The sequence below is a fragment of the Nyctereutes procyonoides genome, unplaced genomic scaffold (assembly GCF_905146905.1).
Source record: "Nyctereutes procyonoides isolate TBG_1078 unplaced genomic scaffold, NYPRO_anot_genome, whole genome shotgun sequence".
In the NCBI taxonomy this organism is placed as follows: Eukaryota; Metazoa; Chordata; class Mammalia; order Carnivora; family Canidae; genus Nyctereutes; species Nyctereutes procyonoides.
The window spans coordinates 12,415,834-12,439,189 of record NW_026575044.1 but is presented as its reverse complement, the minus strand read 5'-3'; the positions used below and the strand labels follow the sequence as shown (position 1 = coordinate 12,439,189).

Genomic DNA, 23,356 nt, shown 5'->3' with positions numbered 1-23,356 from the left:
AAAACTGGGGAAAAAAACAACAAAAAAACTGGGAAATTCACAAACGTGGACATTAAACAACATGCTACTAAACAAGGGCCAAAGAAATCAAAGAAATAACACCCGAGACAAATAAATATGGAAGTGCAATCAGAGCATACCAAAACTTACAGGATACAGCAAAGTAGTTAGAAGAGAGAAGTTCATAGTGCAGGCCTACTTGGATAAATGAGAAAAATCTCAAACAATTGAGGAAGTAGAAAAAGAACAAAGCCAAAGGTTAGTAAAAGGAAAAGAATAACAGATCAGAGCAGAAATAAATGAAAGAGACTAAAAAGACAATAGAAAAGACCAATGACGCTAAAAGATGATTCTTTGAAAAGATAAACTTGACAAACCTTTAGCAAGAATCACATAAGTGCAAAAAGACTCAAATATATAAAACGAGAAAGAGGAGATGTTACAATGGATACCATGGGATCAGAGGCACTATAAACAATTTTATGTGCCAACAAATTGGATAACCCTGAATAAATGCACAAGTTCCTGGAAACCTACAACCTACCAAAACTGAATCATGTAAGAAATAGAAAATTTGAACAGAACAGTCACTATTAAGAATTTGAATCGGTAATCCACAAACAGAAGTCCAAGACCAGTTGGCTTTACTGATGAATGCTACCAAACATTCAAAGAAGAATTAATACCTATCCTTCTCAGATTCTTCCAAAGGTAAGAACACTTCCAAACTCAGTTTACAAGGTCATTATTACCCCGATATCAAAATCAGACAAAGTTGCCATAGGAAAAGAAAATTAAAGGCCAATATCCCTGAGGAACATGCAAAATTTCTCAACAAAATATTAGCAAACCAAATTCAACAATACATTAAAAGCATGAAACTCCTAGGAGAAAACATAGGTGGAAATGTCCTGGATGATTGGTCTTGGCAGTGATCTATTTTTGGATTTCATACTAAAAGCAAAAGTAACAAGCAAATACAACTGAGACTCTATCAAACCAAAAATCTGCACACTGAAGGAAAACAGCAAAATGAAAAGACTATGAAATGAGAGAAAATATTTGCAAATTATGTATCTAATAAGGGTGTCATATCCAAAATATATATAAAGAACTCATACATAGCCAAAAGAAACCCAAACTAATCCAACTAAAAACGGAGGACCTGAATAGACATTTTTCCAAAGACCTGCAGATGGCCAAGGTAATCATCAGGAGAATGTAAATCAAAACTGGAATGAGTTGTTTACCTCACACTTGTTAGAATGGCTATTATCGAAAGATAAGAGCTAGTGTTAGTAACAATGTGGAGAAAAGGGAACCCTTTGTGCTCTGTTGGTGGGAACATAAGTTGATGGGAGCCACTGTGGAAAATGGTATGGAGGTTCCTCAAGAAATTAGAACTACCATATAATCCAGTAATTGCTTTTCTTCATATTTATTTAAAAGAAACGAAAACTCTCAGAAAGCTGTATTATATCCCCACATTCATTGCAATGTTACTTCCAAGACAGAAATAAACTATCTCTTGATGGATGAATGGATAAAGAAGCTGTGATATGTATACACAATGGAATATTATTCAGTCATAAGAAAATGAGATCTTGCCATTTGTGACAACATAGATGGGCCTTGGCAGCATTGTACCAAGTGAAATAAGTAATTGAAAGACAAAGTATGACAATATGATCTCACTTACAGGTGGAATCGAAAAAAACACCAAACTCATGGATAGAACAGGTGGTTCTAGAGGCAGGGGTTGGGAGTGGATAAAATGAGGGAAAGTGGTCAAATACATAAATTTTTAGTTAAAAATGATGAGGACAGGACATACAACATGGTGATTGTTAATGATAGTGTGTTGTAAATTTCAAAGTTGCTAAGAGTAAATCTTAAAAGTTCTCATCACAAGGAAAAAATTGCAACTGTGTGATTAATGTTAGCTAGACTCATGATCATTTTGCAATATGTACAAATAACAAATCCTGTGTTGTGCACCTGAAAGTAATGTTGTCAATTATATCTTAATTTTAAAAAAGATGTCAAAAGTAACAATACTGATAACGTTGTGAAGAAAGGTGAGATAGAACTCACCAACTAGAGGGAAGTGTGGTCTAGGAGCAGGTGAAACTTGATGGCAGCTCAAGCTCTATGGTGGAAGCTGGATACACAAAGGAAAAGAGGAATGGTTAATGCTGTAGGAATGAGAGGGGTGGGGTCCAAATGAAAGGCTGAAAGGATTGGTTTGGATGGGGAGAGAAACACCTCGTTTATGAAGTCAGATAGGAAAGGATGGTGCTGGGGTGGACTCGGCTGACTTAGCACAGGCATGTTGAAGGAATTCCCATCTGATGACTTTATGTGCCTGGGGAAGTAGGCATGAGGGTCAGGTGAAGTAGAGAGATTGGAGGTGCAGGTTCGGGGTTTGTAGTGCATGGAGACTGAGCTAGGTTGAAAAGCCAGAAGGGCAGGTGAGCCAGGCAAACAGGATTTCAGGTTAGTGTTCAGGGTCAGTTTGTGATTAATTAAAGTGGATTTCGGAAGTTACCAATCCACTCATTTGTGGATTTGTCTAACAGCGCTGGGCTGTGCAGACGTAGGCATACTGAGCACATAGAGTTGGGTTCTTCCAGGGCCACTGTTCTGCCATGGAGAGAAGATAAAAGAGTTGAGGGTATTGGCCAGAGTGTTGTTGAAAGACAATGTAATTTCTGTGGGATAAAGAGACATGAAAATAAACAGAAGGAGGATGGATAGTAATGGGGCCGTGAACTGGAGGTGCTGATGAGCTAATGAAAATTGGGAGTTCTGAGCAGGTTAGGAGAGAGGCTGGTGCTGACAGGCTCGAGTGGGTAATCTCAGGAGTGGTTGGCTGAAGCCAGAGTAAGCCCTCCCTGAGTCAGGACTCCAGAGCAGTTGAGTGGCCAGGCAGTTGGCAGAGAGGCCAGCAAAGATGAAGAATATGATGCCATGAAAAGCTTGAGCTTTGTGGGAGTAGGATTTTTTTTTAGGGTGAGTTGTAAGGATTTGGAAGTGGTGAGTAGGAGCAGGGAGGGAAACAAGCCCTGTGGAGGCTTTTGGAGGCATTTGGAGTGCAGGCATGTCAACAACCATTGTTTGGGAGGGCTGCACATTCCTGAGGTCTGGGAAGTCTCTGGGTTCCAATTAAGGCTTGGGAGGGAGTGTGAGAAACTCTTGGAAGAGCCTTTAGGGAGAAAGGAAGGTTTGCAAGGTTCGCTCTCAGACTTTCCACTGAAGCACACATTTCCTTGTGTGGTCTCCTGAACAAGACCTTTCTCTCACCCCTAGCCCTGTCAATGAAAAACCTTACCATTCATTCAACATTTGATTTCGTGGAGCAGGATGGGTGTGTGCTCTCTGATTATACAAATAGGATGTCTTCTTTCTCTCTCTCTTATCCTCTGTCTTGTCTCTCCTCTCATTTAGTTTTATTGGGTGAAGTAGAACTTTGCTGGCTATCTCACTTCTACTCGTTTTGTTTGTAATTCTGTCTCATCCCTACTCAATTGAAGCTCTGTGCTGTATACCACATAAATCTCTGTTAAATCAATGAAAAAGTGTAAAATTTATTAGCTTTTGAAAAACTGCATTTTCAGTAATTTCCCATTCTTCTTCATGCTGAGAATCCACGAATCAGGTAAGTCAGGGAAGAATCTGAGAAACAGAAGAATCTTTTTTACATTTGTATCTAAGCATTTTTTGGCTGCAGTTAGCAAATTAGAATTAACAAAAGGATTTTGTTATTTTTTTGCATGAGAATTCACATTTTAAAGACTTCTTGTAATGATAAAATTAACATCTATCTTTGTACACACTGTGTGCTGTAAACATTGATTAACTTAATCCTTGTAACACCCTATGAGGTTCTTACTGTAACAGATCTTGTTTCACAGGTGGGTAAAGAAAGGTAGATGGGTTACTTAAGAAATAAATCACAGAACTGAGTGGTAAAGCTTCTAACTGCTTGGAACGAAGGCAGTCTAACTCTGAACCCATGCTCTTCAAAACTGAGATTATTTCATGATCGACTGACTGTATGACCTGGTGTGTAGAATTGCCCTGGTATTATTTATAGCTCTTGCTGGTTTCTCAGTTAATAATGCTTTTGTTTTCAGATTACTTTCAAAAAAGTAGAATTCAACAAGAATCTTCAAAACCAGTTTCTCATAAGAAGGAAGAGAAACCAAAGGGAAAAAAGGATCAAACTCATGGTTGTCCAGAATTTAAGAAAAAAAGGCTTGTGTCATATGATAGAATAGGTACGTAGTATCACTGACCCAGATTGTTTAGAAGATACCACATTTTTTTCCTGATAATTTTGTGGTTTTATGTGTTTGAATAGAACACTGACTTTAGAAGAAACAATCTTACTGAATTTTATGTGTTTGGTTGCTTAAAGAACTGTTAGTTTTTTAAAAATCTTTTTGAAAACCTAAAATATCAATAGATTGGAAAATTGTACACTATGTTCTTAGAAACAATCTCTGAAGGTTACTGTTACAGAATTATAAATAAAGTTGTATGGCTTTGTTTTATCCTTTGAGTAAGATTTTGTGGTATCATTAAATTTAATTCTTTTGTGTCTTTGACATAAAGTTTAAATTCCCAAATAAATAATTCATTTACACTGATTTTCCTCACTAATGTTTTCCAGTTTGTGCTTTCTCTGTACCTGAAATTCTTATTTGTTTGATTAAGTTTGACAGGAAAAGGAAAACTTTTCTAAGTTTCACCAATATACCATGGTCCAAGGCAGATTAGTCATAAAACTATTGACACCTAAACTTCCTCACTTAACCAGACTTCGTTTTTTTAAAAAAAGAAGTTCCTCACTATGATAAATGCCTCCCAGAGCACAAAACCACATGAGTGTGGTGGTTCATGCCTTGTCTACTCCCTTCCCTCCCGGTGAGTTATGCAAAATCTGTGAGTATGGTGGAGCATTGCTTCTAGGACTAGGTCAGTCTCTCTCACATTGTTGAGATGTAATAAGACCTCTAATCAGCTGACTTCTTGTTAATCAAAAGGAGATTTTCCTGGGTGAGCCTGCCCTAATCTGACGAACCTTTAAAAAAGACCAGAGCAGTAGTAGATGCCACACTGCTGCCTTTGAAGGGGTTGTGGAGAGGGGCCAACAGTAGTAGCTGGCCAGCCGCTAGCTAGAAGATGGAGGCCTCATCATGCAGCCACAAGGAAATGGTTCTGCCAACAACCTAGGGGAGCTAGGAGGCAGTTCTGTCCCTAGCTGTGTCTCCAGATGAGGGCATCATCCACTCACATGTTCATTTCAGCCCTGTGACATCCTGAGCACAGGACCTAGCTGAAATTTGCTAGACACCTGACCCATGTAACATGTAGTGTCTTAGCACCAGTTTGTGGTAGTTTGTTACATGGCTACAGGAAGCAAGTACAGAAGTAAAATGGTACAAGTTAGCTCAAGGTGCTCCCCCTTCCACTCCCTGTTCTCAGTTACAGGAGGTCCTGCTGATAGTCACCTTGACATGGGTGACTGTCCTTTCCATGGATTGTCTACATTTATAGTTACTGTGGGAGTTTAAAAATGTGTCCATGTGTGTTTTGATACTCCATCCTTCAAAAGGTGGAGCCTTACTCCTTTCCCTTAAATGAAGGCCAGACTTAGTGACTCAGTTCTAACTAGTAATACAGTGGATATGATAGTCTACAATTCTACAGAGTAGAATGTGGCGGTGGAAATGATGGTGTGTCCTCCAAGACTAAGTCATAACAGGCATAGTAGTCCCTTCTACTACATGCTCTTCCAGCTCACTCTCTGAGGGACACCAGTGTCATGTGAGACATTTGCACAACCCTACAGAGAGGTCCATGTGGAGGAAAAGCTGAGATGACCTGTGTGCATTGCCATGTGCTGGAGCTGTCCAGGAGAGGGGTCCTCCAGCTCCAGGAAAGCCTTCAGAGGATTGATTGTAGTCCTAACTGACATTTTGATTGCAACCTCATGGAAAACTGAATTCCTAACCCATAGAAAGTGTGAGATAATACATATTTGTTTTGAATCTCTAAATTTTAGGATAGCTGCTTATACATCAATAGGTAACTAATACATCCATAAAACATATGGCATTATTTTGTGTATGCAGAAGCACACACCACAGTATTGACCAGAGTAAGCTAGGTATAGAAGAATACATAAACACTAGAAAGAATTGATCTCTAATCTTAGAAATCAGGTCAGTGGTTACTTTTGTGGAAATGGGATGAACTGGGCAGGGTTTCGAGGCAGACTTCAGGAGTGCTAGTGTTGCTTTTTTTCTTGATTGGTGTGCTGGTTCGAGGGTATATTAATGTCTGAAAGTACATTAGGCTGTATGCCTATGAATGATATCTGTACTTTTTTGTATGTATATTATACTTCAGTGAAAGCTTTGAAATATGCACATATGTGATGTTTTGCACAATAAAACATCTGTGTCCTTTTGTAACCTGTCCTTTTCAGGTTGTTCATGTTGATGTGTGCTTTTGGAATTTACTCTCTCTTCCTTTTAAGACGACTTTTTGTCTAAAATGTTTTCTCTTTTTGCTCCTCTCAAGCCTTATGTTAAGATCCATTTTTATGAGACTTCTATAAAGCTTTCAGTAAGGTCCCTACTCTGCGGTGATCCTTCTCCTTGGAATTAACACACTATTTACTAGCAGTATTACTCATTTGACAATTTTTATATATTATCTTTCATTATGAGGACATTCACATGGTGGAATAGTATCATCACTTAAACATTTTAAACTCCAAAGCAGCAGAAGTTCTGTTTTAAACTTTTTTGAGAGAGAGAGTGGGGGGAGGAGGCAGAGGGAGGGAGAGAGAACCCCAAACAGCCTCCTAGGACAGTGGAACCCAACGTGGGCTTGATCTCACAATCCTGAAATCATGACCTGAGCCAAAATCACTACTCAAAACGCTTAACCAACTGAGCCCCCCAGGTGCCCCTGCTTTAAACTTCTTAAAATAAAGGTTTTATTTTTATCTTAAAGATATGTAATTTTACCCTTAAGTGCTGGAACTCTTCATTAACTATTGTCTTCACTGTTTCCCCTGCTGAAGATTCTGTCCTGTGATACTGCTTGTTCAAGGCTATACAGTTAGAAGGTGAGGGAACTGGAAGTTCAGCCCATTGCTTGCTGATGAGGTTTTTTTTTTTTTTTTTTTTTTTTTAATTTATGATAGTCACACACAGAGAGAGGCAGAGACAGGCAGAGGGAGAAGCAGGCTCCATGCACCGGGAGCCCGATGTGGGATTCGATCCCGGGTCTCCAGGATCGCGCCCTGGGCCAAAGGCAGGCGCCAAACCGCTGCACCACCCAGGGATCCCTGCTGATGAGGTTTTATTGCGTCTATAACAATATATTGTGGGGTGCCTGGGGGGCTCAGTCAGTTGGGCTGTTGCCTTGGGCTCAGGTCATGATCTCAGGGTCCTAGGATCAAGCTCCATGTCAGGCTCTACATAGACACAATAAATTTAGTCTTTTTTTTTTTTTTAAAGATTTTATTTATTCATGAGAGCCAGAGAGTCAGAGACATAGACAGAGGGAGAAGCAGGCTCCATGCAGGAAGCCCAGTGTTGGACTCGATCCCAGAACTCCAGGATCATGCCCTGAGCCAAAGGCAGATGCCCACCTGCTGAGCCACCCAGGTGCCCTGATAAATTTAGTCTTTATGCTGCTCATTCTCCCTTTTTTTCTTTTCATGGTTTTTCTCTGGAAGGCTTTCTCTTGAAAGTTGGAATTTCCTGACCTTAGTTCTGGTACCTGTTTTCTTGACTCACTGTGAAAGTGCAATACAGGCTAGTCTCCTCATATTTCTGATATAAAGAATTGCTTTTTTGGGTCATACCATGCACCCAGCATGGAAGGATAGTGCCACACCTTGCCATGTTAGGTGTATAATATATTGTCTGTTGTTAGTAAATACCTATGATATTCTGCACTAATCTGGCTTTTTAGAAAAATTTTCCCCCAGCATTTTGGAGGATATATATTTTCCTTAAATTTACTACTTATTCTGAAGAATTGTTATTTTAAAATTGTCCTAAATTGCTTTCATTCTCCAGTGGTCTCTGTCATTAAATCCGCCAGATTGCCATCAAGAATGGATGTGTTAATTTATGCTTTTGCAGTATTGCATGAGAGGAATACCCTGGTCAGCAGTTGCTGTTTCCTAACTTAATTTTTTGCAAGTCTGATGAGTGAGAATGACCTTTTCATTGTAATTTAAATTATGATTTCCTGATTACTAATGGGGTTGAAAATTTTTTGGTGTGTTTACTGGCCATTTGTCTTTCCATATAAGTTCATCTTTCTATCAAAATGTTTATTTTTTATTGATTGGAAGAACTCTTTAAATATTTGGTATATTAATCCGTAGCTTCTTACATAGGTTATAAACATTTTATTCTAACTTGACAATTATGCTTTAGCTTTATTTATGGTGGCTTTTCATCTGTTTGAATTGCTAAGTTTAAATAAGCCAAATTTATTATTATTATTATTTTTTTAACATGCTTTGATTCTTTTTCAGGAATATATTCTGTGTTTTCTTCTAATACTTCTATAATTTCCTTTTCCACACTTACTGCCATAATCCATCTATAATTTACGCTTGCCTATAATAGCGTAGTTTCCCAAATGGCTAACCACTTTGCCGTTATGATTCATAACAGTTAATGATTGCTCTACTTATTTGAAATGCCTTTTTTCACTTACTAGATTCTCTTTTGTAAATGGTCCTATCTCTGGACTCTAATCGGTTCTACCGATCTGTTTTCCTATGTCATAACCTCGCTACTTTGATTTCCACAGGTACGTGCTGTTCTGTCCTAGTCTGCATGGCTTACCTGTCAGCTGGACATAAGCAGTTTGTACTGTCCCTAAGCGTCAGTACTTTGCCTTCTATCTTATTATTAACTGGCTTTTTTTTTTCAGTTAAATTACATTAAAGTTCTTTCTGTGTTTAAGCAACTGATAGGGTCTAGACTAGGGTGAGACAGGTAAGGCACAAAGTTAAAAGAGGAATTTACTCTTAGGGTTGTGTAGGATTGTATCCTGGTCCTGACACCATTTTACACAACAGTTCCAGGCTCGTTAGTCCTGAGTTTCTAAGAAGTTGTTTTGATCAGTTGATGTTTGTGATTTCTAGAGAACCAGAATTCTTGAACAACTTCACAGCATTGCTGGTTTTGCCAACATGGTTTCTGGGTTGCTTCTCTTCCCATGATTAGTTTTATCAAGAAAACCAGAAGGGCTAAGGGGACGAGCTGTAGAGCATGGTGAATAAAAGCCAAGAAAAGAGAGTGTTTCAAGAAGGAGAGAATCATTAGCTGCTAAGAGGTCAAGAAAGATAAAGACTGAGGGGCAACTGGGTGGCTCAGTCAGTTGAGTGTCCAGCTTTTGATCTCAGTTCAGGCCTTGATCTCAGGGTTGTGAGTTCAAGCCCTGCATTGGACTCCACGCTGGGTGTGGAGCCTACTTTAGGAAGGAAGAGAGAAGGGGCAGGGGGAAGAGGGGAGGAAGGGAGAAGGGAAGGAAGTCTATTGCATGAGAATCTTTAGGAAGAATATTCCTGCCTTTCCTCGTCATTGCTTCTTTCCTGGTCCTGCTGTTTCCACCCCATTTGGCTTCTGTTTGAGTGTCGTCTTGTGCCAACTATCTGTGTAATTGTGAAATTAGGTCTTTTGTAATATATATATATTTTTAAAATATTTATTTATTCATGAGAGACACAGAGAGAGGCAGAGACACAGGCAGAGGGAGAAGCAGGCTCCCTATGGGGAGCCTGATGCGGGACTCCATCACAGGACCCCGGAATCATGCCCTGAGCTGAAGGCGGACGCTCAACCACTGAGCCACCCCCGCATCCCTGTAATATATTTTTTAAATGGAAAAATAATATTCCTTTCTCCAGCTTCTATTAAAATTAAATTTTAAGCTATATTTTCTCTTCCAATTATATAGTCTTTGTATGAACATTAAGTATAAGTTTCCATTTAAATTTTTTCTCTGTGTAGAAATATTTGGAATATTATACATTATTAAGTGATGCCCATACTCACACTTATATTAGATATATATTTTTTTAATGTTCCAAACCAGAACCAGAGGATGATGATGTGACAAGACATATTATTAGACTAAGAGAAAAGTTTGGTTGGCAGACAATGTTACCACAGCACTATTTGGAGTACAGAAGCTTCAAAATTGCAATTCAGAAGATTATTCTAAAGGTATGTCTATTAAGAGTTAACATTTAAAACTGTATCCTAATTTCTTTTACTTCACAATATATTACATCAAAATTAGACATTATTACAGTAATATCAAATTATAATCATTGTTTCATAGTAAATGCTTATGAAAGTGTTGAGTGTCATTTCACTTCTCTTATTTCAAGAATGGAGAACAGATAAGATATATATGCCTGAAATTTGAATCTACTCTTATATTCCTGTTTATCAATTTTTTTTTTGTTATTTGAAAAGAAATTCTAATGTATTTCTATAACTGTATCTTCACTCTTACTGCCTGGTACCTGATTTTCTGTCTCAGTATCTTTGTATTTCCTCCTTCTTTCCTCTTTGGAGAAGTTTTTAATCTTGTGCAGGGTCACATGACCAGAGAGGGTACAAGCAGTGAGAAGAAGTAAGATCTGCCTCCTCTGCCCTTCATTACAGGAGATGGAAGATTGGGCAGGATCATCTAGTCCTACTTTTAGACCCAGGATTCTCAAAGGGCAATCCCCAGGCAATGAACATCACCATCACCTTGGAGCTCCTTAGCCACACATATGCTCATCTGCACCCCAGCCCTTCTGAATTAGAGACTCTGGGGGTGGAACCCAGCGACCTGTACTTTATGACACTCTCCAGGTGATTCTCATGTACAATTGAGAACTGTTCTAGACCAGGGGCCAGGTTAACTTTTTCTGAAAAGTGCCAGATAATAAATATTTTAGGCATGTTGCAGGCTATCTGATCTCTGTTGTAAATTACTCAGCTCTGTCATGGTAGTACAAAAACAATAACAGTATATAAACACATGGGTGTGGCTGTGTTCCAGTGAAACTATATTTACAGAAGTAGGCACCTAGTCCTGGCCATAATTTGCTGATCCCTGCTCTAGACTGTTACTATGAGGATAAATGGTCTTTGTATCATTGTTAGAGGCAGCATTAATGTGAAGCAAAGTACCATGCATTATAGAGTCAGAGTCGCCCAGTTTTGAATCTGTATTTCTATGCTCACTGTGTGATTTTGGGCAAGTTCATGACCTCTCTGAGCTTTTAGCTTCTTTGACTTTGAAAGAAAGTCTAGTCTTTCTAGACTAGAGAACTGTGAAAAATTAATGAGGAATGAATGTGGCATGGTATCTGGCATATAGTGGGCATGGTGGTTTAGAAAACACATAGGTATAGATGGGCTTGATATCCTTGGACTCACTAATAAGGTATGTTTCATTTATAAAGGAAGGGTTGAGAATATGAAAAATACATGTTTTTAAATGGAAAACAATTTAAATGAAACATACTATGCTTCTAATAAGTGGATGATATAATTACATACATGACCCACTTGGATAATTATGTCTACATTAAGTTTCTAGTATCCTCAACTTTCTGGAACATAATTAGAACGAAAATGATTCCAGTGGCCACATAACTGTAACCAGACCACTGTACTGTACAAATCATCACCCAGAGCTTATTTATTTTATTTTAGTTACAGGTTTTAAACTTGCTTATCATAAGGTTTCTGGGTGCATATCATATCAGAGGTTAAAACAAGACAGAGAGGGGTGCTTGGGCTGTACAGTCAATTGAATGTCCAACTCTTTTTGGCTTAGATCATGATCTCAGGGTCGTGATATTAAGCCCTGCATTGGACTCCATGCTCACTGCAGAGTCAGCTTGAGATTCTCTCTCTCCCTCTCCCCCTGCCTCTCAAATAAATAAATCGTTAAACAACAACAACAAACAAGACAGTGAACACCTGAGATGAGTAAAGACAAATAGTAACAATATTTTAAGGAGGACAAAAACTTTTTTAGAAGAAAAACTGGATCTGAAACTTTAAGTGCCAGTAATTAGAAAGTTCCAAAGCTAAAAGAAATAAATTTCACTTAAAATTTTTTCATAACATGAAGTGGCTGATTTCTCACTAATGCCAGGTAAATAAGAAAGAGGCATTATAGTATATTGCACTGTCGGGCAGCCCCTGTAGCGCAGTGGTTTAGTGCCGCCTGCAGCCTGGGGTGTGATTCTGGAGGCCCGGGATCGAGTTCTGTGTCGGGCTCCCTGCGTGGAGCCTGCTTCTCCCTCTGCCTGTGTCTCTGCCTCTCTCTCTCTCTCTCTCTCTCTCTCTCTCTCTCTCTCTTTCTCTGTGTGTCTCTATGAATAGATAAATACAAATCTTAAAAAAGTATATTGCACTGTCTCAGAACATGGTTTTTTTTTTTTTATAAATTAATTTTTATTGGTGTTCAATTTACCAACATACAGAATAACACCCAGTGCTCATCCCGTCAAGTGTCCCCCTCCGTGCCCGTCACCCATTCACCCCCACCCCCCGCCCTCCTCCCCTTCCACCACCCCTAGTTCGTTTCCCAGAGTTAGGAGTCTTTATGAGAACATGGTTTTAGTCAGACTTGTATTCACATCTCAACTTACCCCTTCCTGTCTTTGCGACTTTTCCCAAATTTCCTAATTTCTCAAAATACTAATTTCTGCATCTGTTTTATGAGCTTAAAATAAGATGATCATCCCTGTATCCCTGTGGGTAATTTAAAAGGTTAAATTCACAGGGTTAAATTCCTGTGGTTATAATATGTATGAAACATTTATTATTTATTAAATATTTACTATTTACTTCACAAATATTAGTTATTATAATACTAAGCCACCATCATTATCAAACTAAAAGATTAACATGCTCAAAAGGTGGGGCATCTGGGTAGCTCAGTGGGTGAAGCATCTGCCTTCTGCTCAGGTCATGATCCCAGGGTCCTGGGATTGAGCCTACAGGGAGCCTGTTTCTCCCTCTGCCCCTCCCCACTGCTTGTTCTCTCTCTCTCTCTCAAATAAAATCTTTAAAAAAAATAGCATGCTCAAAAGGCTTCTGGTGTTGGCAGATTTACTGAAAGTGGGGCATGTGTGTTAAAGGTATGTTGCCAGTTCTTCATGTGAATAAGCATGCATTGGGAAGCACATAGATGAATTTCTCACCACATTATGAGAGTGAAAATTACATATTATGTCTTTCATAAGATTGATCTTGTTGAACTTTGGACACGATTTGATGTCAGCTTTCCTCAGTGATACTACTCTTAATTTTAATCTCCAATTCTTTAAATTTACTGAGGAATCTGTTCATTTTATTAATTTGATCAAGTTAATTATTTTTTTTAACCTCAGGAACCTTTAAAAGATGATGGAGAATTTATATATTGCCTTCCTCGGAAAAAAAGTCAAGTTCTCTATAATCCATATGATCTTCAGGTGGTCTCTGCCCACAGAGCTAGACATTGCAAAGAATTTTGGGTTGTTACTGCATCATTTATGTCAAAGGTAATATAGAGTGGGTGTTTTCCACTAATGAAAAAATATTATCCAATTTAGAATATCTTTGTGTATATCAGATAAACCTGGTCATTTGAGAGACAGTTTGTGTTTAAGATACTCTTTGGGAGAAAATTATTTAATAGCAAGGTTTTTTTCTTTTTTATAGAGATACAGGTTTAAGGATTCAATTAATGTCAAATACTTTATTAAGTGTAGTTTTTTAAAAAGAAAACTCAACTATAGGGATTTGCTGACAAAATAGGAATTATAATAGTAAAAGAAAAAAATGTTTCTCAGGCTTGTCAGAAACTTCATTGCCAGTTGTAGAAACCCCCATTATATTCTTGCATAGCACTTTCATACTTCTCACAAGTTGTAATTATACAGTTACTTGTTTTGATCGTTTTCTTAGTGTCTGTCTGCTTCCCCCTACTCTCCCAACCTCCCAACTACACTATACTGTAAGCATGTGAGGGTAGGGCCACGTCTGAATGAAGCAGATCTGTAGGTGCAGGTGTAGAGATATATCCCTGATGTGTATTATCAACTGAAAATGGGAGGAACAGCTTGTATATAAACAAAAATACACAAATACATATGTGCTGATACAGAGGTACTTTTATTGCCAGAAGAAATTTAAGGAAATGTTAACATTCAGTTGGGGAAGAGGGACTCTGAGGAAGGGAATTCCTTAGGAAAGGCCTGTGGTTCTTGAATGTCAAAATAGGGCATCTTGGTAATGGGGTTATTAGCCCCTCTGAAACTACTACATCCTTGTGGTTAAAATTGAGTTCATACATATGACTTTTATAGAAAATGTGGAAATTATGAGACTGAAAAAATGAACATATATTTGTGAAAAGCATCTCAGGGTGAGGAAGAAGCTTCTCTTATTCTTTCTCTATTGGAGCATGAGAAATAGCATTAGAAAAATGGCAAGTATAGAAGTAGTATGGGAAGGGAAGTCAAGTTTGGGTATAGATGAAGCGGTAGAGGTATTATACAGAGAACAACCTTAATTATAAAAGCAAGTAGTTATGAGGCAAACATAGGCTTTTTTATTTCTTTAAAATAGTGCATATTTTTTAAAGAAAGTCATGGTTTTGTGCTTTATATTTGCAGGTTACTAAAATAGGTGATGTAGAAGAAATAGAACTCATACCTACCTTGGAATGGCTTTTAGAAAGAACATGTTACTCTTTATTACAGCAATTCAGGATATTTTCCAATTTTCGGTGAGGTGAAAAAAACCCCAATTATTTGTAGTATGGCCCTATTGAAATAGCAACTGCCTGGTTGATATGGGTGTTCTACTACATAATTCTATCTTTATGGGGAATATTAGAGGAAATGGGATATTCCATAAAAGTATTTTAGACAAGTTGGAGGTGTAGGGAGATCCTGACTTTCACCACCTCTCAGGCACAACAATCCTACAGTTCTATGTGGAATAATTTCCTTTGGAAAAGTTCTGGAAACTAGATGGAGAGTAACTCCACCACAAAAATTAAAGGCAAGATGAAGACAGGAGAGACAGAGATGCACTTTCACCAAAAACCCCACCCCCCAGTGTGGCAACCCATGAACAGGAGGGAGCTTAAAAATGTGGAAACTTTACCTGAGGAGTAGGGAATTTTTCCCTCATCAGGCACCCCAATCCTTGGGTTCTGCACCAAAGAGATGAGCCACCAAAATGTAAAAACAATGGAGACTGGTCCAGAAAAACCATAGAACTTAGGGAATGGAGAACCTGCTTATAAAGGGTTTGCATACACACTCAACTCACACTGGGACCCAGAACAAAAGTTGCACCTTGAAAAACATCTAGGCCACATGTAAAGGAGACCCACTTACTATTCTTAAGGTGAGTGTCAGAAAGGCAGGAACCTTTTGGGACATTTTTAAGGAGAAAAATGCTGGAAGGTACCATTTTTACAATCCCATTCTACTGTGCTAATGCCAGTGTTGGCAGGCACTGATTTGGCAATCTTCCTGTAACCTGGGCACACGCCAACCTCCCATGCCACAGGTCCACCACAGCCATCTGGGCAAGCATCCCATCCATCGTTAGCCATAGCTGCATCCCTACTGGCCATGTGAGTGCCATGCCCCTCCAGTGCCACAGACATGGTCTTGCCACAGCCAGTGGTGTGCCACAGTGCCACCCTTGCCACAGTTGGGACTCCGCTTGAGCACCTAGCACCGGTGGTCAGGGGTAATTGTGCATCTCAGCCTCACAGGTCACCTACATAAGGCCACTTCTTCAAGTTTGGGAGAGGTAGCTGTTTCACCTAATACATAGGGAAAAAACAAAATCAGGCAAAATGACAAAAGAATATCTTCAAATGAGAGAACAAGACAAAAACCTCGGAAAAAGACATTAATGAAATGGGAATAAGTAAATTACCTAATAAAGAGCTCAAAGTAATGGTCATAAAGATACTTACTGAACTTTGGAGAAGAATGGATGGGCACAGTGAGAACTGCAGCCAAGAGAGAAAATACAAGGAAGTACAAAATGGAAGTCACAGAGCTGAAGTAGAATAAATTAACTGAGAAATACGCTAAGGGGATTTAACAGCAGACTGCATGAATCAGAAGAGTGGGTTAGATGGTAAACTAGAGGACAAAGTGATGGAACTCAGAGCAGCAAAAAGAAGACGTTTTTAAAAAGTGAAGATAACATAAGTGACCTTTGGGACAATTTTGAGTGGAATCACATTCTCGTTATAGGAGTTCTAGGAGAAGAGGGGGAAGAAGGGGCAGAAAAACATATTTGAAGAAATAATGGCTGAAAATTTCCTTAATTTGGGGAAGGTAGCAGACATCATGTCCAGGAAGCCCAGAGAGTTCCAAGTAAGAAAAACCCAAAAGAGACCAAAATATAGCATAATTAAAATGTTAAATGTTGGAGATAGAGAATCTTAAAAGCAGTGAGGGAGAAACAGCTTACTATATACAAAATATATCTGTATGGCTATCACCAAATTTTTCAGCAGAAACTTTGCAAGGCAAAAGGGAGCAGCAGGAAATATTCAAAGTATTAAATGAAAAAAAAAATGCAACCAAGAATACTCTGCCTAGCAAGGTTATAATTCAGAATTGAAGGTGAGATAAAAAGTTTTCACATAGCAAAAGCTAAAGGACTTCATTACCACTAAACCAGCCTTATAAGAAATATAAAGAGACATCTTTAAGCTGTAAAGAAATGGCACTAATTAATGACTAGAAAACATATGAAAGTGAAAATTTGACTGGAAAAGGTAAATGTATGGTGAAGGTAGTGAATTAATAATTTATACACTAATACAAAGGTCAAAGACCAATGTAGTAAAAACAGCTAAAACCACAATAATTAGTTAAGGAATATATAAAAAGTTGTAAAATGTGATATCAAAAACCTAAAACAAAAAAACAAAAAACAAAACAAAAAAACCTAAAACATAGGAGAAAGGGATAAAAATGTAGAGTTTTGGAAGTTATTCAAATTTAAGTTGCTATGAACTTAAAATACACCTTTATATACATAGGATATTATATATGAACCTCATGATAACCATAAAACAAAAACTTACAGTGAATACATAAGATGAATGAGAAAGGAATCTAAACATTAAAGAATGTTATAAGGTGTCAAGGGAAGAGAGAAAGAATAAAGGAACAGAAAAAAACTATAAAAACGATTCACAAAAGGGCAATAAGTACATACGTATCAAAAATTAAATGTAAATAGACTAAATTCTCCAATCAAAAGGTAGAGTGACTGAATGGACTTAAAAAAAAAAAAAAAAGACTCCTGCAAATGCTGCCATCAAGAGACTTCAGAAGTAAAGGCATGCTTCTAAAAGTGAAAGTATAGAAAAAGATATTTTATGCAAACAAATGAAAAGGCTGTTGTAGCTATATTCATACAAAATAAACTTAAAGACTTATAGAAAACAAAGTAGGGCATTATATAGTGATAAAGGAGTCAGTCCGGTAAGGGGATATAATATTTATAAATTATATGCACCCAACATAGCACCAAATGTATAAAGGATATATCAGCAGACCTAAAAGGAGGAGACAGTGATACAATAGGAGGATACTTTAATTAAACACCCAACCCATGTCAATTATTAGATCACCCATGCAGGAAATCAATAAGGAAACATTGGCCTTAAATGACACATTAGACTAGATGGACAATAGATTATACAGAACATTACATTCAAAAGCAGCAGAATACATTTCTCCTCACATGCACATGGTACTCTTTCCAGGATAAATAACGTTTGGCCACAAAAAAGTCTCAATAAATTTAACGATTGAAATCATATAAAGCATCTTTTTCAACCACGATGGTATGAAACTAGAAATCAGTTATAAGAAGAAAACTGGGAAAACCATAAAAACAAGGAGCTTAAGCAACATGCTATTGAACAACAAAGAGGTCATTGAAGAAAGCAAAGGAGAAATAAACCTAGAGACAAATGAAAACAAATGTGACATCAAAAATCTATAGGATATAGCAAAAGCTGTTACACGAGGGAAGTTCCTAACAATACATACCTACCTTAAGAAACAAGAAAATCCCAAACAGCCTAACTTTACACCCAAAGGAACTGGAAAAGAAGAAACGAGTGAAACCTGAAGTTAGTAAAAAGAAGGAAATAATAAAGATCAGAATGGAAATAAGTAAAATAGAGACAAAAAAAAAAACAATAGAAAGGATCAGTGAAAACAAGAGCTGCTTCTGTGAAAAGACAAACAAAATTGACAAACCTTTAGCTAGACTAACCAAGAAAAAAAGAGAAAGGGCTCAAAATCAGAATGGAAGAAGTTACAACTAATACCGTAGAAATATGAAGAATCATGACAGTTGCTATAATTATGCATAAGCAAACTGAACAACCTATAAGAAATGGATAAATTCCTAGAAACATACAACCTACCAAGACAATCATGAAGAAATAGAAAATTTAAATAGACCAATGACTAGTAATGAGATTGAATCAGTAATCCAAAACTTCCCAAGAGTCCATGACTGTTGGCTTCATTGGTGAATTCTACTAAACATTCGAAGAGTAGTTAATACCTATTATTCTCAAACTCTTTGTTTCCAAAGTCATTTCATGCAGCCAGCATTACGCCAATACAAAAACCGGAGGACACACACAAATAACATTGTGGGCCAGTTTCCCTAATGAAGATACAAAAATGCTCAACAAAATACTAGCAAATCAAATTAGAAAATGAATCATATACCATGGTCAAATGGCATTTATTTCAGGGATGGCAGGATGGTCCACCATCTGCAAAATAATGGATATATTGTGATACACCACATTTAAAAAAAATCATATGGTCATCTCAATAATGCAGGAAAAGCATCTGAAAAATTCATTTATGATTAGAACCCTCAACCAAGTGCTTATAGAGGGAATATACCTCACCATAATAAAAGTCATATATGACAAACCCATAGCTAAAATAATATTCAACAGTGAAAAGCTAAAAGCTTTTCCTCTTGAAGATTAGGAACAAGACAAGGATGACTACATTTCCCAGTTTTGTTCAACATAGTACAAGAAGTCTTAGCCACAGAAGTTAGGCAGGAAAAAGAAAGAAAAGGCATCCAAATTGGATAGGAAGTAAAACTCTTATTTACAGATGACATTATACTATATATAGAAGAATGAAGCTGTGGGGCACCGGGGTGGCTCAGTGGTTGAGCGTCTTGACTCTTGATTTTGACCCAGGTCTTGAGTCAATCAGGGTCCTGGGATTGAGCCCCATATGAGGCTGCATGCTCATTTGGGAGTCTTCTTCTCCCTCTCCCTCTGACCCTCCCCCTGTGCTCTCACACACTGTGTTTCTCTCTTTCTCTCTCAAATAAATATATCTTTTTAAAAAAGAAAATGAGCAGAGAATCTGAATAGACATTTTTCTAGGACCTACATACAGGTGGCCAAGAGAATCATGAAAAGATGGTTAATATCACTCATCATCAGGGAAATGCACATCAAAAACCACAGTAAGATATTACTTCCTATCAGAATGACCATTTTAAAAAGAAGGTTTGATGAGGATGTGGAAAAAAGGGACCGTTGTGCACTGTTTGTAGGAATGTAAATTGGTGTGGCCACTCTGGAAAATAGTCTGGAGAGTCCTGAAAAAATTAAAATTAGTACCACTATATGATCTAGCAGTTCCATTTCTAGATATCTTTTCAAAGAAAACAAAGACTAATTTGAAAAGATACATACACTTCTTTGTTTATTACAGCACTTTTATAATAGCTAAGATAAGGAAACAACCATGGTATTCACTGATGAATGGATAAAGATGTGTATATATAAAATGGAGTAGTACCCAGCCATAAAAGAAACTGAAATCTTGTCATTTACATCAATATGGATGGGACCCTAAAGGTATTATGCTAAGTGAAATAAGAGAGAGACAGGTATTATATCATTTCACTTATATGTGGAACCTAAAAAACAAAAGTTACACTCAAAGTTACAGAAGACAGAGGTGTGGGTTGCCAGAGGGGAGAGGTGTTGGGAGGGGGATGAAGTGAGTGAAGAGAATCAGAAGGTAAAAACTTGGAGTTATGCAGTAGACTAAGGGGCAGTCAGTAATATTGCGTTAACTGTACCCTAACAGACTAACTCACTGTGCTCATCAGTTCACTGTATTTACAAACATCAGATCACTGTGTTGTACACCTGAAACTAATATACTGTGTGTCAATTAGACTTGAATAAAATTTTTTTAGATAAAATTTACTCATTTAAGTATTAAAACTTATATTTTATGATAAATATTATAAGAAAAAGATTTTTTGTGGTTGAATTTAAATTAACGATAATGACCTTAACTTGCCTTTTGTTTTTCATGCAGTTATTCATGAAACATATATACTGAGAGTTTGCTAAGAACCAGTCCTTGTTCTAGATGCTGGGGATACTCAATTGAACAAAAGAAACAATGTCCTGCTCTCAAGTAACTTACAGCGGGAGGGAATAAACATATAGATATGTAAGATATCAGGTAGAGAAGGAATGCTATAATGGAAAATAAATCAGAGAATTAGGGAGTTGGGCAGCTTGTTGATTCAAGGTCATCATTTAAAAATGTATCTAGTTTCTAAGGGACATGACAGGAGACCAGGACTTCTAGACTCCTGATCCTTCACACAGTAGCCCCAGACTTGTTCTTCTAGTGTTTATATCTAGTTTTTTTTTTCTTTTTTTCCCCTTGTTTCTCTTTGTATTAATTGACACATGCTGTTACATGAGTTTCAGGTGTACAACATAGTCCTTTGACATGTATGTATGTGGTGCTGTGCTCCCAACAAGGGTGGCTGCTGTCACTGTATCATGCCACTACAATGATGTTCTTGTTTCTGATGTCTGTATTTTCTTGTGGTCTGCTGCTATCTGCTGGAGACTAGGGAAAAAGATAAGTAATATTTTAAGTGGTTACATTTTTTAAAAAGATTGTTTATTCATGAGAGAGACAGAGAGAGAGGCAGAGACACAGGCAGAGGGAGAAGCAGGCTCGATGCAGGGAGACCAATGTGGGACTCGATCCCAGAACTCCAGGATCATGTCCTGAGCTGAAGGCAAACGCTCAACTGCTGAGCCACCCAGACATCTCAGTGGTTACATTTAATATGATAAATAATTGAAATAACTAAGAACCTGAGGAAGTTTTTAATAAGAGAAGTGAATGGATTTTGTGGCAGAATAGTTACTCATAGAACAGATATTTGCTGTGTACTTCTGTTGTTCTATTGTCACGGGCACTGGAGATAGAACCACATGAAAAATATATAAGGTTCCTGTTGCTATAGAACTTCCACTCTAATGGAGGGAAATAGATAATAAGGAAATAAGATTATATTTCAGTGAGTGGTAAGGGCCAGAAAGATAATAAACGGGCAACGGAGCTGGCCCCGTTAGGGTCTCGACCCACGTCACGTGGCCGCAGAGGTGATTGAGGGAGACATGGGTCTGACCAGATCCTCCTCCAGAGTCCACGTGACAGTTGTTTTGCCAGCAAGCAGGCGGTAATACCAGCTTATGGTATCGTGGAGAGCAGTATGGTCTGCATCTTTTGATTTAAACTGTCCCTGCTGTACTTTCCACTGGTTGCCTTGCCTGTCATAAATCCTGGGCTCCACTCCTCTAGAAATAATTTTAATTAGACTTTTGAAACACAGTTGACCTGGGATGAGTCCTCTTTTTATAGAACATGTGACATCAGTTAGTCCATGGTCAAAATGATACATTTTCTTTATTCATGTTAAAAGTATAAACTGAAGTTTAGGCATTTAAAACTTACAAATCCATTGGATTTTTGAATTTTATTTTTAACATATTTTGTGATGTTTAACAAGTTAGTTACAAGACTAACTTGTAACAAGTAACATTTCAAGTAGAAAAATGAGGTAAATCTATAGCATTGGCAGCTTCCACTGGCAGTGCAAAGTGTGGAGGTGACTCACAGCAGCACCAGCTTCTTAACCTTGGGGGCCTGCCTGGAAGCATTGCTTTGTGGCCTGGTGTGGACACTCCTAACACTATCATTGGGGTGATTCATCTGGGATTCTTTCCAGGGATCTTCTAGAGTCCTGAGGCTCCATGACCAGAGAAAAGTGAGATAGGAATTTAGCTAGAATGCCTTTTGGGAGCCTGACCTAACGTTAGAAGCATTTCTGATTTCTGAGGCTTCAGGTATGCCTGTTTGTGTTGTGACATCACAGGATTCTTTCTGATTCTCAGTCAGCCAGTAAGATGAGTAGCTTGGCTTCTGGGGCACTCCTGCCCCACCAGCTCCTCTTGCTACATGAGGAATCTCACCTTGGCAAACAAGCATCACCTCGAAAGTACCACCAAACATCATTAAATTTATTCTCAGATGAGTTCTTTGGAATTTTAAAATGATAATTTCATCTTTTCAGAAACATAAATATTAGATATCAAAATGACACACACTGTCTTTCTTTACATATCAATATAAAATGATTTCTTATCAGTATACCTTTTCATTATCACTGGAAACTGAATCCTGATTCTTCTTGAAATATGAGTCTCTTAAAAATAGTAAGCTAATAAATTAGATAAGGGGCAAGAATACATGTTTTTAGTTTTTATATTATTGAGATGTAACTAAATTATGTGTCTATGAGAATTGCAACAACTCTTGCTGTTATGTTCCATTGATAGTTTGGGAGAGAAGTGATATGGTCTAGTATTTAGGTAAAATTTAGGATAAGTAAAACATGTTCCAGGAAATCTAGTATTCCATATGAATACATGATTTATGAATATAGAATGTAAGAAATGTTTTTCCTTTCAGAATTAATAAATTATTCGTTACTTGGAAATTGAATGTTAGAAGAATTAAGACAGATAATAGCAGGTAAGTTTTGATGGACAAAGCATTTTTAAAAATTGTATGTACCTTGAATATGTAGGATGGAAGCAAGTCTAAGTCATTTTTCACTCAGTGACTGGAAAGTCACTTTATGGTTAAATTTAACCTATCTTATTTTTATACACAATTTCTTTTTTTTTAAGATTTTATTTATTCATGAGAGACAGAGAGGCAGAGAGACAGGCAGAGGGAGAAGCAGCTCCTTGCAGGGAGGCCAATGTGGGACTCAATTCCAGGACCAGGATCACGCCCTGAGTCAAAGGCAGATGCTCAATGACTGAGCTACCCTGGCACCCCTAAACACAATTTCCATAGAAACATGATTAT

General features: G+C 37.7%; 1 protein-coding gene across 1 annotated transcript in view; it reads left to right on the top strand.

Moving 5' to 3' along the window:
- The window catches only part of DNAH14 (dynein axonemal heavy chain 14), a 321,116-nt gene that overhangs the window by 12,967 nt on the left and 284,793 nt on the right, over positions 1–23,356 (top strand). Inside the window, 5 exon segments of the mRNA XM_055324379.1 lie at positions 4,135–4,280; positions 10,144–10,274; positions 13,457–13,609; positions 14,726–14,838; positions 22,952–23,014. Coding sequence (XP_055180354.1) covers positions 4,135–4,280; positions 10,144–10,274; positions 13,457–13,609; positions 14,726–14,838; positions 22,952–23,014 — 606 coding nt within the window.